Raw genomic sequence first — 16088 nt, 5'->3', positions numbered from 1 at the left:
TGCTGTCTGGACAAGATATAATTACCTCCGACCCTGAGTCGCAACTCTAGGCGAGCAGCACACAAGCCCTGTAGTTTTGTTCAGACGAGGCCCAGTGATAGCTCTGCACTTCCTCCAGGCCTCCTCCTCCTTCCTGAACGAACTCCAGGGAGTGGCATCATGTCAGGCTTTCCAGATGGATTATGTGAAGCCATAGCTCAATGTCATTTTCAATAGGAAGCCTCATAATTAAAGGTCAAATAGTCACTTCATCTGCAATCAATCAATAGAAAAAGTACTAATACGAAGAACTAATCAATCAATGGCAAATGCCCTAATAAAAGCCATGAATCAAATTCAGCATGTGTGTAGATGCAAGCGCACCGAAGAGACTGAGACAGGGCGAAAGCAAGAACAATAAAATAAACCACAAGTGTACGGACAAGAGGGTATCCAGGAGGCGTCTCAGGCCAGAGTTTTCGTCTTTGGTTCATTAGTTACCTGGGTACCACTTTGCCAGCAATAATTTATTCTTAAATACAAATACTGGATGTGATAATACATATTATTTCATAAGGCATTCTTACTGTATTCTATTTAAGATGTGTGTGTGTGTGTAAAATTACTAGAAGAAATATTTTGACAGTGATCACAAAAGGGACAGATATAGTCTCTACATGCAAAATAGATACATTAAAATCTGCTGTGTGTTTCATGTTGGTGTGAGAGGTAAGGGAAAGTATAACTCTGAGTGATATTCCCTGAAATGTGCCCCCTGCTTTCTGAAATATGAATTCTTCATACTTAGTGGGATGTTCTGTCGCGGCCATGCAGCAGAGAAGTCCTGTTAGGATAATCATCAGCCTGGAGCTCAGGTCACTGCCACGCACATCCTCTGCACCAGAGATGTCAGGTCACCAGGAGAGGAAAACACGCATTGGACTTTGTGAAAACTGATACAGTAAGTGCACAGGGCTTAACAAGGCCATGCTAGCAATAAGATGCAAACACCCCTTGCTGTATGTAGAACTAAGGGTGTTCCTGGACGAGGGTGACCCATGGCACCTCACTGAGATAGGAAGCAGCGAGGACATCATTTTTATAAATGTTAACTAGGAGACTGCAGGAAGGAAGCTGGTTCTGATCAAGGCATGACAGAATCGCCTCGCTGGAATAAAATTTCCTCATCTAAGAGCTTAGGAAACTGAGGCCTGGGGCTGTCTCAGTAGAAGAGTCAGGATGAGCAGTTTGCTCTTCCAGTTCCAGGAGAGGCCGGATCTACCATGTTATGGAAATATGGAAGGATTTACACTAACCTGGTTACTTAGATACCACACATCAGTATCTCACTGGAGGATCTGAGTATCTGTTTCATGGGAGAACGCTGCAGAAACAAAGTGCAAACGCAGACAAAAGTCCGAGTTAACCCAATCCTTTTTAGTAAAACAGCTACTTTTGATTAGTGTTCAGAGCACCCATCTGTTTGCCTGAAAATTAGGAAGAATTGAGAACAGAAGCATATGGCTTTGAGATTAAGAAAAATGCAAAGAAAAAAAAGACCAAAGGGGAGGTATTCTGCTTATAGAAAAGAAAAGAATACTCATCACATTGCAGTATACTTCTTGGGTTGAGCTCTTTGTTCGACACCGCCAGCTCAGCAGAGAAAAACATAATGGAGAAACAAACAAACAGAACTTATTTTGGTTTTCCTGACAAAAGCACATTCTAGGGGCAGGGCGGGTTTGAAAGGCAGAAAGGCAAAAGCGTATTTGGTGTAGCTAGGGCACAGCACCTGCTCTAAGGACACAGGTGCATTTGATCCCTGACTCCCGACCTCTCAGGAGTCTGGCAGCGCCTGGCTCTGGAATCCCTGCCTTTATAACGGCCCCTTACTGTTCAGGAGACCTAAAGCAGCAGGCATCACATTTCAACAACCACATGGGGAAAAATGTATGAGATGATTTGAGGTCAATTATTAAACCACAACTGTTACATGAACATCTACAAGATGTTCCAGGGTCAAGGGACTGGAACCTTGGAAATGGTAACACGGTCATAACTAATACAGTTAATAACTAATAACAACAGCCATTGCTCTAAGTGTGCCCGCCATGTGCCAGGAAGCACATCAAGCTCTCTGGGTGGGCTACCTCGTTTCACCCCCAGCAATCCAGACACAGTGCAACTGGGGTGGGAGTACAGCCCAGTGGTAGAACACGTACTTAGTGAGCATGGGGTCCTGGATTCAACCCCCAGTGCCTCCACTCAAAAAAAAAAATACACAGTGCAATTGCTGCACGTAGTCTGTCACGTACTGACTTGTATTATGTACAAGTACTGTGCTAGGTACTTAACAAATTTTATCTTTAATTTTTACAATAGCTTACCAAGTATTATCCACCCCATTTTACAGATGAGAAAGCATGAGAAAGCCAAGGTTCAGGGAGGTTAAGTGATTTGCCCAGGGTCACAACATCAGGATTGGAATGTGGCTTCCAAAGCTCTTTCAACTTCAATTGGAGGTGATTACAAAGAAAACCTAACAGACATACCGCAGTGGATGAACAGTATGTGCGTAATTTATTCAAGTAAGTGGAAGCCCTCCATAGCAACTGTTTCTTGAAGAATTTGTCCAATTTCTAAATCATTTCCTCAACTCTGCAAGACTGACGACAGATTCTATCAGACAGATGTGTTTGGGGTTAGTGAAACCATTATGACGTGTCTTCGTTTTCCAGTTTACAGACTGAACTTTGACATGAGCAGACTCAGAGAACGTCATGATCTTTTATTCTCTAAAGTTAGTCACACACCAAAATGTAAATGCGTTTTTAATATTAGTTTTACCACCGTGTACCTGCTACCCCAAGGAGCCTGTGAATGATGAATGATGTATACATCAATAGAGCATCTGATTACTCAATGACTTTTAATGACTAAAAACATGGACTCCAGATAGGTCTGGATGGGTTATTGAGATCATGCCACTAAACTGGATAAAGCTAAGTAGGAAATAGCACTTTTTTGGATCTATTTTTGTCCATTAAAATACTCACTTCACTTTCGGGGCTAATCAGATTGAGTTAATGATAACTATACTGCTTCTTTAGAGAAATAACATTCTGACATGAACTTCAAACTAATGTCAAAATCAAATTAGAGTAATCACATTATTCCCACCTTACTCCATGCTTCCAGAAGATAAGTTAACATTTTCCAGAGGTAACTATGGAGCCTTCTAAAGCCACGCTTTTGCTCATTGCACCCTCCTAACCCCCAACCACACCCTCCATTCTTCTGCCAGCTTTTAACATTAGCATTCTACATTGAAGACATTTTATGAGAATCGAAAACATGATTACAAATAAAGCTAAATCCTATACTATTAAATTTAGGCCCTCAAAAATTGGTTCAATCAAATAACAATATTTCAGAGCAATGACCCATTCATACTTTGCTATTGTTCTTTATGTAACAAAGTGGACAATACCCCATTCCATATAATCTGAACAGTTGTTTGAATATCAAAATCATAGGATGTAATTCTCTGAGGGTAATATTAAGTTGGTTTTAAAATCAGCAAATCACTTACCCAATGTGAGGGATTTGTGTGTGGAACAGAAAATGATAGCCACGGTGTCTGCTGGCGTGAAACTCGAATTATTCCTAGGGGGAAAAAAAGTGTTTTACAAATACTTTAATAAAAAGCCTATTTAACACATCCTAAATCAAATGTAGCACCTTCCTTCACGTTAACATCCCTCTGATCAATCCTGGTGACAGAAGTCATTCTATACCAAAATGCACACAGATGCTTAAATTTTCATTTTAGACAATAATTTCTGAGTTGTTCATCCATGAAAAGGAGATAGTTTTAAAAATGTGTTGTGGAGCTCTTCTAAGGTTACATATGTCATCAGCCTGTGGTGCAGAAGTTTATAAAAACTGTGCAGCCAGGAACTCCGTGAGCTAAGCCACTAAGCTATCGCTTGATTTTAACCCAGCGGCTTGAAAGAGTTAATGTATCTCTAAAACTGCTCCCCTCAAGGAGCAATGCATCCTTTGGGAAGCAAACACATGCCTTTGAGAACGACATGGTATGAATAAAGATTTAACATCATATGTTTTAGTAAAAATAAGAAATTACCAATTTTTAGCAGTTACCATATCTCAGGTATTCTTTTCATAGAAGTATAGTTGATTTACAATGTTGTGTTAATTTCTAGCGTACAGCATAGTGATTCAGTTATACATTTACATATATATTTTTTCATATTTTTTCTTTATAGGCTATTACAAGATATTGAATATAGTTATCTGTGCTATAAAGTAGGACCTTATTTTTTAAATCTGTTTTACATATAGTAGTTAGTATCTACAAATACTGAATGAACTCCCAATTCATCCTTCCCCTCCCTGTCCCTTTCCCCCTTGGTAACCATAAGTTGGTTTTCTATGTCTGTGAGTCTGTTTCTGTTTTGTAAATAAGTTCATTTGTGTCTTTTTTTTTTTTTTTTAGATTCCACATGTAAGTGATATTGTGTGATACTTGTCTTTCTCTGTCTGACTTACTTCACCTAGTATGATAATCTCTAGGCCCATCCAGGTTGCTGTAAATGGTCAGGTACTCTTTTAAGATCTTTGCATGTAAAGACATAAGCTCCATCAGGTAGGCAATACAATATCCCTATTTACAGATGAGAAAACTGAGACACACAGAAGTTATGACCTACTCTGGACCCCATAGCTAGTGAGTGACAGAGCCGGGATTTAAATCAAGTCTGGCTCCTGTGCTGATGCTCTTAACTGCTATGCTTTATTGTTACATAATATGTTAAGCATAAAAAAAAATCTTGCTGAGTCAAAATCTTTTAAATGTTATGAGGGTCACTAGTGGTGAATATTATAGTGAGATTTCCTATTTTAGAGTATAAAGATTTATAGAGCTAGGAACCAACAAGGCTAGAAATGTAAATATTATTATTGTGTCTTTGATAGGCTAGAAACTATTTCTCCCTGCAGACTCAGAGTTGGAAGGTATAGTGAGATTACGTATTCCCTGCCCTGAACTCAGACAAGAGTTAGCAAATGGAGAAGTGTCCTAGAACCTGAGGCATGGATATGGTTGCAGATATAACCACCTAACCATTGTTAAGGATCTCTAAAGAAAGAGATCCCACCATTGCCCTTAGTAATCTCATCCTTATATATGACTTCCACTGGGAGAAAAAGCTCCCCTAAATAGCTCCCACATCCTGGCTTTTTGCTGTATGCTCACTGGAGGGGAGAAGGACCCTTTCCTCCTCCACTTCCTCCTCTGTGCATATGTTAAGAGAATATTTAAACTGCCCTTATATCGCCTCTCATTTGATAAAAAAATCACTGTAATTTCATGCTTCCCAACCAGTCTTACCTGCAGCTTTTTTTTTTTTAAATAACATTTTTCCAAAGTGAATTTCTGCTGTCTCACCTCAGTTGAGAAAGAAGGAGGGAGGGAGGGAGAAAGAGAGAAACTGGTACTGCAGAGAAGGATGATCTCAAGCTTGGCATGATGATGGAGCACCTGGAGGACCTTCTTGGAGGACATGACAACCGAGCGAGGCTTGAAGGAACGGGTTCAGACATGCACAGATGCGTGTTTCAGGGAGGGGGCAGGAACTGAAGAATGGGAGTGAGGGGCGGTCGGCAGAGAGCAGACCCTTGAGGCTGACTTGGTGTGCCGGGACACGTGCTTACGAACAGGAGTGTGGACTTGATAAGACAGCAGAAGGGATGTTGCTACTGGACTTGGGATAGTAGAATGACACAGTCAGATCTGTCTGTAAGGAAGAGTGATCACCCCGCCCAGTCTAAGACTGAGGCTGACGAGCTGAGGCCAGGAACAGAAAGACTTAGGGCCTCAAGAACCCCAGTGAGGGCAGGGGCTGGTGGTAAGAGCCATGAAGAAGAATTAAAAGAACCTGTTAACTGGTAACTTCTATGAAATAGTCCCTCCCAACAGCTTAAGAGCACAGGCATGAGGGCAAACACACTTGGATTTAAATCCAGACCATCCTTCTGCTTATTTATAAAATGCATATAATACTGCCTGCTTCTGAGGGTTGGCATGAGGAGAGAGGCCAATGTTTGTTAAGAACTTGGCGCACTGCAAGTGTTTCATACAGCTAGTTTATACTTTTTATTGTTCACGTTGCTTGGAGAGAAGAAGATAGATTAAAGGGAAATTGGAAACTTTGAGCTTCTGGGACCAAGAGGAGCATTAAAGCATTCATGGGAATAGGGAATGGACGAAGAGGCCCAGGAGCTGATGTTCAAGTGTACTGAATCTGCAGTAGTGAGGGGGCTGTGTTTTCAAGAAATCTGGTGAAGAGAAGAAAAGGGCCATGGAGCTGAACAGGACTATGGAAGAGAATACAGACAGAGCAGTGAGAAATTACGGACAAAACCATGGCCTCAGAGGGGCTGGGAAGACACGGCTGAGGGGATTAGCCCAAGAGGAGTGTCCTGCAGTCTGTGCAAAAAAAGACAAGCTGATGGGGGAGGGTAGAACTCAGCGGCAGAGCACATGCCTTGCACGCACGAGGTCCTGAGTTCAATTCCAGTGCCTCCTCTAAAATAAATAAATAAACCTCATTAACTCCACGCCTATCCCCCCCCAAAAGAAGACAAAGGTAAGTAAAAATTACAGACATTTTCCAGGTAGAGAATAAGAAAGAAATAATTTATGTCAGAGATTTTACTTTCTTTATAAAGCATGAGGCACTTCATTCACCCACAGAGGATTTGAGGTAACACTGAGGCCTGAGAACCTGAGAAATGAGAAGAACCTGAAATACGCAGATTGGGGAATAGGATCCGCAGTCAGTGCACGATGAGTAAAGAAACTTCCCTGGGAAAGAAGGCCCACCTGGGCTGGTGGGACACGGAGCGCACCCAGCTGGCCTCCAGCTGGTTCGGGGCTGCTCTCCACGCACAGCTTGTGGTGTCAGTAACACGACAGGACCTCTCAAGTCTTTGGCTGCCTGTGTTTGTCCCCGAGTGTTGCTGCATCTGGATTTTTGCGCTTTGGTTGTCTTCCAAGAGAGTCTGGCGATACACTTCTTCTTGGGCGAGCTTTGTTTTGCGTGATATTTGTCTTTTTCCAGATTACAACACATCTCTAACGTGTCAAAACCTCCCTGGCCGAGAAGGCTCTGACTTAACCTGGCGCTGGCTGCCAGGCTGGAGTGGCACTTCCAGTGTGGCCAAAGAGGGTGCCTGCAAGGCATGCTTACTAGTCCCCTGCTCCTGGGCAAGGGGACTGCGGTAAGTAAGTCCGCGCTGGGAGGTCTGCAGCCTGCTGTGGGTTGGAACACTGCCCTACAGTTCTGCGGCCACAAAGTCCTTCAGTGGGGAGGGGCAATTGGGACATAATAATGAAATATTTAAGGTTAAAAAACAATATTCCATCATATTCTTTTTCCTTCCAGGTTACTATTAGCCACTGAATACAGTTCCCTGTGCTATACAGTAGGACCTTGTTGTTTATCTATTCTGTACATAGTAGTTTGTATCTGCTAATCCCAAACTTCCAATTTATCCCTCCTTCCCCCTTTCCCCCGGTAACCATAAGTTTTGTTTTCATTATAGCCACTTGTAATGAAAAGAATATGAGAAAAAATGTGTGTGTGTGTGTATATATATATATGTATATATACATATATATGCGAATCACTATGCTGTACACTAGAAACTAATGTAACATTGTAAATCAACTATATTTCAGTAAAAAAAATGGGAAAAAGTGTAAAATTGTAAAAGAGAAAATAAAAAAATAAAGTGCTAGTTTTTGTGCTAAAAACAAAACAATATTCCATCTAGGTAGGGCTGCCTTAACCAGACCATTGTTCCACATCACGGATCTTGGAGAAAGCCGGTCGTGCTCACTTAACCCTCCGCCCGAATGAGGAGGAAGCTGATGATGGTGGGGTGGTGGTGGTGAGTGAGCACAGCAGCAAACATTTACTGAGCACTCTTCTAAGCACTTTGCATCCAGTATTTCTTTCGTCACCGAGTGGCCAAATACAATAACAGTTTGTCTTGTGTTTTCCCAAAAGGGATCTTGACGCCCAGTTGCCTAAAGTAGGTTGCCCCAAATATTGAAGACGCGTTTGCCATCTGAGCAAAACATTGTCAAAACCAGAAAGCTGAAACCACCACACAACTCAGTGTCCGAGAGCAGCTCTCCTAGTAAGTGGCCCTCCCTCACCCACCCAGCGGCAGGAAGTCAGGACAACACACAGAAGAACGAAGCCGCCCGTCCATTCTCTTAAGCAGTAATAACTAGAATTACTTTCAGCGATTAGCATCTCTACTGTATCTGTTCACACTCTTGAATGGCATCCCATTATGATTTATTTTCTAACTCTACCTTATCTCTTTTTAATATTGATTTTCTTTTTATCTTGTTTTTATAATCCTTTTGATTACTCTGGCTTCCCTCGAGATGTTTATTTCCTTTTCTTCTCAACTGGTCTCTTTAGTCTCTCACAAAGCTTTCAGTCAGTGTTTTCCACATAATATTTATTTTGCCTTCCTTTGCAGTACCCACAAAGGAAAACATGTCAGAAGGCTTTACGAGGAGAATTACAGAATGTGGAGCAGAGGAGGTCCTCTGAGGTGGTTCCACCTAAGCCCACTGTTTTCACAGGGGGAATCTTCCACGTGAAAGACTCTCCTTTGTGAACCTCTGTACCTGTTTTGTCTTTCCTGTTTTGAGAGTCCTTGTCTGTCATTAGCCGTGTGGTACTAGACAAGTTACTGAAAGCTCTGGCGGGCCGCCCCCTCTCTGAGATGTAAGGACACTTCCCACTAACAGCAATGGTCGTCCACCCCCCTTTTCTCCCTCCCTCACCCTTCAGGCCACCGTCCTTCCCTCCCAGGGCTGTGGCGAGAGGCTCAATGAGACATCTGACTGCAAATGTCCTGATAAAGACTGAAGCACCTAATACAAATATCCGAATACCTGTTTTCTTCCTTTTCCTTTCCTCACAGTTTCTTTTGTCACCCTAGGGACACTCTCGTTCCCATTACTCTAGTCACTCACCTACCAAACTGTCTCACATATATTTTTAAAAGGCTCCCAATTATTGCTTTCTTTTTCTAAGCTTTTTCAACATTTTTCTTTTAACGTTGAAGCTTCTGAAAGTTGCAGAAAGCTTCGGTCACTATGGGCAACAGACTCTTGGTTTGATGAATCGACTCCCAGTTCCTAGCAACTGAGACAGAGAAGCATCAAGTAGAATGTATTACAAAACTAGAAATGCTAATTCTCTCTCATCCATAATTAGTTTTTGAAATAATATAAACTATGTTGCTATAATAAATATTTTACAGCAGCTAACATTTCTTGAGCACTTACTATACACTAGGTATTAGGCTCAGGGCTTTAGGTGCATATTATTTAATTCTCCCAATGACCCGAAGAGATAGTAGGAGGTACCTATCTCCACTTTACAAATGAGGAAAGTGACAAAAGTTACGACATAGTTAAACAGGATTCAGCCTCGAGTCCCTCTGACTCCAGGGTTGGCAATTTTAACCCTGACATTATTCTGCAGACAGATAAATGAGAACACAGAATAATAACTCTCAAATATATTTTAAATATGCAGAGCAGAAGAGGCTCACAGGCCAGACAGTACCACGGTGACAGGTCAGGTCTATGGCCCTGAGAACGCTAACCACAGAAGCAGAGTGTTGCGGGGAGGTTGAATTTTCTAGGCTGGGTCTCTCCTGGTTTACGCTAAACCTCCACCATCAGAGGTCACTGGCATCCTGCACAAAAAAAGACAGGCCGATTTCCATGATGAGATTTTTGTCTCCTGATATCTGGATTGGTTTTAGCTTTATTAACTGGTAAGTAAAAGAAAAAAAAATGCACCACAGTCCAATTTCACTAATTCTAAGAAGGAAGGAATAAAAAGGAGGAAAAGAAAAGGACGCTCAATGGGCTCTCTTGGTATCTTTGACTAATCTGTTTGTATGTGTGTATGAACTCGAAGAATCCAGTTAAATACTCTCTACAAATTCCCCAACCAAAACAAGTATGATGAATTTAAAAAGTAAACGAAATAGTTTAGCGCAGTGGAAAAAGCATGGGTAAATGCTTCTGGAAATGTCAAATGGAAATGAATTTCAATTCTAAGCGCACTATTTGCCATCTGATTTGGGGTGAGCTCTAAACTACTAAAATCTGATTTTAGGCAAGCCCCTGAACTACTCTGAGTGTGGGTCGTCATCTGCAAAACAGCAACGAAAATAAATAGTACCGTAGTCTTTCACGGTCAGAATGACACAGTCCCTAGCACAGTGCCTGCATGCTGCTGTTTTTCATTCCTCCAATCAAATCCTCAGGTGCTATGAGGCCTTCCAGCATGAAAGCAGAATGTGAAAATCAGCTTGTAAATTTTGTCCAATTGAAACATCCTCCAAATTTAATGGAGTGTTAGCCATTAACCATTAGCCAGAAACACGATTAGAGCTACTCCATATTCCATTGTTTACCAAAGAACATACATGTCTGACAGGGGGCCAAGCAAATTCAACACACCCCAGAACTGGGGGGAGGGCCCAGTGGTAGGGCGCATGCCTAGCATGCATGAAGCCCTGGGTTCCATCCCCAGTACTGCCATTAAACCAACCAACCAACCTAATGACCCCCCCGAAACCCAAAAAAACCCCCAAAAACCTTCACTGAACTTCACTGAAGGCAGCACAAGGCAGAACAGAAGGGCCTCAAAACCAAGGCCTTATGACAGCCCAGCCGACTCCATGCTGAAATGTTCCCTCTGATTCAACTAGTTGCCATACTCCCCACCCCCCCCCTTCAGTGATCCCAAGAATGGCTATTCTGTGCTTTTCAAGGAATTCTGCAGCCACTGACAGGAGATCTGTATCCTTCCTGGATAGGATGAGGGGGTCTGATGATTACTTCCGCCGCAAGGACCAGCAAACAGCCAGCCAGCGAAAGGCCAACGTCTTTTCGAAGGTGCCGTAACAAGCCGTTTACAAAAAGGACTTTAAAATAGCTCCTGCTCTCAGACTTCCCCACTTAAGTCGCAGTTTCCCTGTGACTTAATGGCTCTAGGCTTTACTCTTACTTCATAAATCACAACCACAAGCTTGGGAAAAATGCTTCAAATTACACCAATCAATAAATTTTTATTGACTGTTTACAACCAGCCACGTGCTACACCGAGTGCTCTAAGAGCCAAGCGCCTGATGTGAGGCCTGAACCCTCCACGCTCTGACACCACTGCGGGCGCCATAAACAACCCAGGCCCTTTCCCTTGGGTAGCGCACTGCCATCCCCTGGCATTCAAGGGCCTGGCGATCTGGTCCAAGCTTACCTTTCCAGTTACCACTACTATTTTTAATCTCCCTCTACGCCTATTGTTCTATCAAGTCTTTGTGTGTGTGTGTGTGTGTGTGTCTACGTTTGCACTATTGTTTCTTCTCCCAAGAACTCCCACATGGCATCTGTGTTTGCTGAATAATTAGCTATTTTAGTGACTCATGTCGAATCCCATCTCATGCATGAGGTCTTGCCCTCCCACTCTTGTTGGAAGTGCTTTCTTCCTTGACTCGTCTGCACGTTATGTTCCTGCAGCACCAGAAGGACACTTAGTTATCAGCGCACAGTTCCAGTCTATAAACTCATGTGGGGTCAGAATCATTACTTGTGGGATTTGCTATGGTAACTTTCTCCTACCAAAGGCTTAAGTAGTACCTGTCGAACGTATAACACTGGTGGAAGGAGTTGCATGAGAGATGAACCTCTAAGAACATGAAAAATGAACTAGGACATGGAGACCAGTGTCAACTTGGGGATAGCCTAAGGAAGGGACTGAAGTGAGAATGCATGAGGTTCCTCCAGCAAACAGCAAAGATTTTACCTCAGCCTAAAGCTTAGACAGCATGAACGCCAGTAGTGGTTTACTTAGCCCCCCTAAAATAAACTCCACCCTGTAGGCACTGGGTTACCACTGAAGATCTCCAAACAAGAGAGCTATTATCAGAACTCAATTACTGGAAGCAATAGGAAATGTGGAAGAAAAGTTCAGCCTGGAAAGGAAGACACCAGTAAGATTTCCATGGCAACAGTCTAGGGAGAAAGAGGCCATGAGAGCCTGAATGAGGGAAGTGGCCTCAGAAGCACAAAAAAAATACTACTGAGGTAGGATCAGGACATTTTCAAAATAATGATGCGAAGGATTCCAGTCTGAGTAATGCTGTGGATGGTAGTTCCATGAAAAATTTAGACAGAAAGAGGAAGTATTGGGGAAAAAGATGAATTCCATTTTGAATACTTTGAGTCTGAGGTCTTGTTAAGACAGTCGGGTGAAGATGGCCAGGTGGAAAGTGATAAACAAACAGTGCCGGGGCTCTGGAGGAATGGTCGGAGGGAAGGTCTGGGCTTCATCAGCGGGAAGCTGAGGGCTGGAGGCAGGGGAGCGGAGGAGGCCCCCTAAGCACACAATGTGAATAACGAGCCCAGGACCAAGAACAGACCCTTGGGTCCTGTCCACAACTTGAGGGTGGCAGGAGCCAGAGGGAGCGATCAGGAGAAAAACCAACAGGGCAGCCGCGCAGAAGCCAAGTCAAGAGCGTGATTCGTCGTCTAGGAAATTAACAACGAGAGATCGCAAATCACTTACCTTGTTGAAAAGATGAAGGTTAAAAGCATAAAACTCAGCTGAATAGAACATACTGAGGAAGGAAAAAAGATGGAATCTCAATTAGCACCGTAAAAAGCAGCGTCTGCAACATGTTCACTGGTATGCTTAGTTTTATCTGAAACTTCTGGGAACTCAAATAGAAAAACAAGCCAAACAAACATACATTGCTCAAGTGACAGAATCATTTAAATGAGCAGGACTCAACTTCTCCTTACTGAAGATATCCCCGGTTATAAACTACGGTGTTTGCTACTCAGGGCAACCCTAAAACCCTCTTTGGTTTAAAGTGTGGTTATTTAATGTGTTCAATTTAGGAAGAGCTGCTTTACGAGTAACTGAAAATAGCATAAATGCGGTAGCATATAACATATATTTTGGAATAACTCATGTCAACTTTAATAACAAAAGGTTCTTTAATATTACAATTACCAAGAGTTGTCTTTGGTATTACAGGATAAATAGAAAAAAAGGTTGATTTTTGAGCCTAGCAGTTAACTTGCATTTTAGAGTCTGCTGCTTCTTAAAATGAAACTATCTTACTTTGGGTATATTTTCATAGAAAAAATTACGTGAACAGTCACATTTTAACCAATACAAGCCAATTACTATACTTACAAAGTGATAGTATCGTCTAAGTCCTATTTTTAATTCACAAAAAAGGGTAAGATTCACTCAAAGTTACAATAAAATTAGCTGGCGAAAAAGTGCTCAAATCAAACATTTGAATTTGACAGATAATGTGGCTTCTTTCATCTGGCATCAACCATTGTAAATCAGACATAACAAACAAAGGAGATTAAGTCATAAGTGCATAACTGATGTCTTTTTAAAAAGCAGATCCACATGAGAAAGGCACTGAGTCCATACATACAATATGAAATGAAGTATTCTCTTCTGATCAAATTAACATTGGAAATGAGTTTCAGGAACACAGGTGCCTAAGCTTTGCTACCGAGGACGCTGAGCAGAGAGCAAGGATATCCCGCCTTCCAACTTACTTATGAACAGGATGAGGATAAGGCTGAATTTATCCAGGTCAATATTTGGGTTGGAGAACGTGTCACAGAATGTCGTGTAGATGATCATGAGGAGCACACTGCTGCTGATAGCACCAAAAGGAGGTTTCTTCCTTTCAAGCCAGTCCTTGATGTATCTTCGGACGACCTGAAAGACAGAGACCAACAGGTTGCCTCTTTTCAGAGATGGACGGAGTGGAGCTGGGCATCGCAAAGTGATTCTGACAGCAGAAAGACATAAAGGAAAGAGAATAATTTGGATGATGGCCACAGTGGATTTCAAAGCTTCCCTGCCACACCACTCTTCTTCTGGGGAATTTAACATTTGTAGTGCAACTTCCACTGGTGGCCATAATGAGAGTATACTTTCAACTGCATTCAAATCCACCCTTAATCATGCCAAATGCTCTTTGCTAGCTGTCACTGAGACATGCCCATTAAGCCTCCCCAAAGTTTATCTCCTCTGCTGATCCTAATGGATGTGTGTAATTATCACAGTCCCCTTCGCCTCAACAGACAATTCCAAGTGCAACTTTGGGAATCTTAAAAATCTGACATCTTCAAGAATTTCAAGACGGTAGATAATCGAAAGTGATCCGTGGAACATATTAATATTTAAAATGCTAGCAATGCACCAGAAGTTTTTAATTAAATTATAACTCATGCTTGAAAAGCAAAAGTGCATGTGTTGTGGGAGTTTAAATAATTCAAACTCTGACTATCTAGAGTTTTTGTGATTCCAAAGACAAATGCCATTTGCATGCTTTTAGAATTCCGGAATTAACACTTAAAAATGAATAAACCTGTCCTAACGTTCCTACAAAAGGATGAGTGAAACATTAAGTCATATAGCAATCCTCTCTTATTTTAAAATCAAATCAGAGATTTCAATCTGGGGGCAGCCTGAACATGGGTGAGAACTTGAAGTTTGGATATAAAAGTGAACCTCTCTATTCAAAATCTTTTGCTTTTGAAAGAGGCTGAGCACACCCTGTAATGAGGACTATAGTTGAGACATATTCAGTTTTGAGTCACTCATTAGCCTGCATAATTGAACATGAGATTTCACAACAGGCGGAATTACCGTGATCCATTAGCAATAATGAGGTCAGGGAACTTCTCCTGACAAGGCTGATGGGGTTCTGTCATCGTCTACTCTGTCGCTAAAAAGGCTTAATTCGCAATGAGGCATGCCTTCACACGGCCTCAAGAACAAATAAACGACTCTCGAGAGAACCTGTGGATGTATGGCTATTGGATCAACTTCATCTGATCTCAAGGACAGTAAGTGAAATGTGTTTTTTAAAAAAAGAAAAAAAGAAAGAAAGAAAGAAAGAAGGAAAGGAAAGGGAGTCCCAGCAGAAAACTGACCGTTTGGTACAAGGTACAGGTGCAGACCTTGAAGGCTGGGTGGGGAGGGAAGAGAAAGAGGGTTTACAGAGAGAGACAAATAATGTCTCTCAAGTATTTTAAAAAGTAGATCTTATCATTAAAGTTACAGCTACATCTATAAAAAATCGTGTTTTCTTTAGTTTTTGTTGAAGTGATCCCAAACCAGAGCAATTTATCTAGGCTTCATTTCTTTTCTTAAAGTGTAGTGACATATAGAGACCGAAGCACCGTTCTGTCACTCAGCCATGGACTGATGTATTAGAACGCAAGTTTTGGTGCTCGAGGGACCCAGATGGCCTCACATCCAGATATGTCACCATGGGGGAAGTGCTGATTAGAAGGCTACAGAGACTTCATTTAAAAGGTCATTTTATAACCTATTGTTTCTGGTAGTGTAAAGCTGGTAATGGCCCCAATTTAATGCAACTCGACTTCTTTCGGAAAGAAAATAAATTACATGGAGTTATTGAAATGGATACTGTCTTCCAATTTTGTTTGAATGTACAATAGTTAAAAACACAGAAGTCCCTCTCGGCAATAGGTTATAGAACGTATGATCCCAAATCCGAAAGTCAAAGCATCTTCTCCCACCACCATCGACCCCTCTGACAAAATAAACAAATAAATATGAATGAGGTGTAACTCGGAAGTCAAAGCCATTTGAAAGACCAAGATAAATCTCTAATCATCAATCAACTTTATAAGATGTAATTTGACTTAGTCAACCTAATGACTTCTTCCTGCATTACTAAGTCCTCAGGGTCTCACAGTACATTAGGGTTCTTTTAACACGGCATGACACACAGGTTCCAAATCCTGCACCCTCCCAGCCAGAATACCTTTCCTCTAAACACATCAATGTGTTAGTGCTGGGTACTTAATCTTGATAAAGAAAACAACTAGAAAGTTGGAAACTGGGCAGACCCACGAGTGAAACAGCAGCCCTAGAGGCAAACAGGTTGTCTTTCGCTGTTCTTTATTT

The 16088-nt window shown here is 41.8% G+C and overlaps 1 protein-coding gene across 2 annotated transcripts in view; it reads right to left on the bottom strand.

Moving 5' to 3' along the window:
• Positions 1 to 16088, bottom strand: part of SLC10A7 (solute carrier family 10 member 7) — a 221543-nt gene that overhangs the window by 23407 nt on the left and 182048 nt on the right. For both annotated transcript variants that reach the window (XM_006209928.4, XM_031692479.2), the window contains 3 exons: positions 13697 to 13862; positions 12678 to 12729; positions 3572 to 3645 (listed from right to left, as the gene is read on the bottom strand). In XM_006209928.4, the coding sequence (XP_006209990.1) occupies positions 3572 to 3645; positions 12678 to 12729; positions 13697 to 13862 (292 nt within the window). The remainder of the gene's footprint in view (positions 1 to 3571; positions 3646 to 12677; positions 12730 to 13696; positions 13863 to 16088) is intronic.

This window comes from Vicugna pacos, chromosome 2, assembly GCF_048564905.1.
Source record: "Vicugna pacos chromosome 2, VicPac4, whole genome shotgun sequence".
In the NCBI taxonomy this organism is placed as follows: Eukaryota; Metazoa; Chordata; class Mammalia; order Artiodactyla; family Camelidae; genus Vicugna; species Vicugna pacos.
This window is presented reverse-complemented; position numbering and strand designations above follow the sequence as displayed.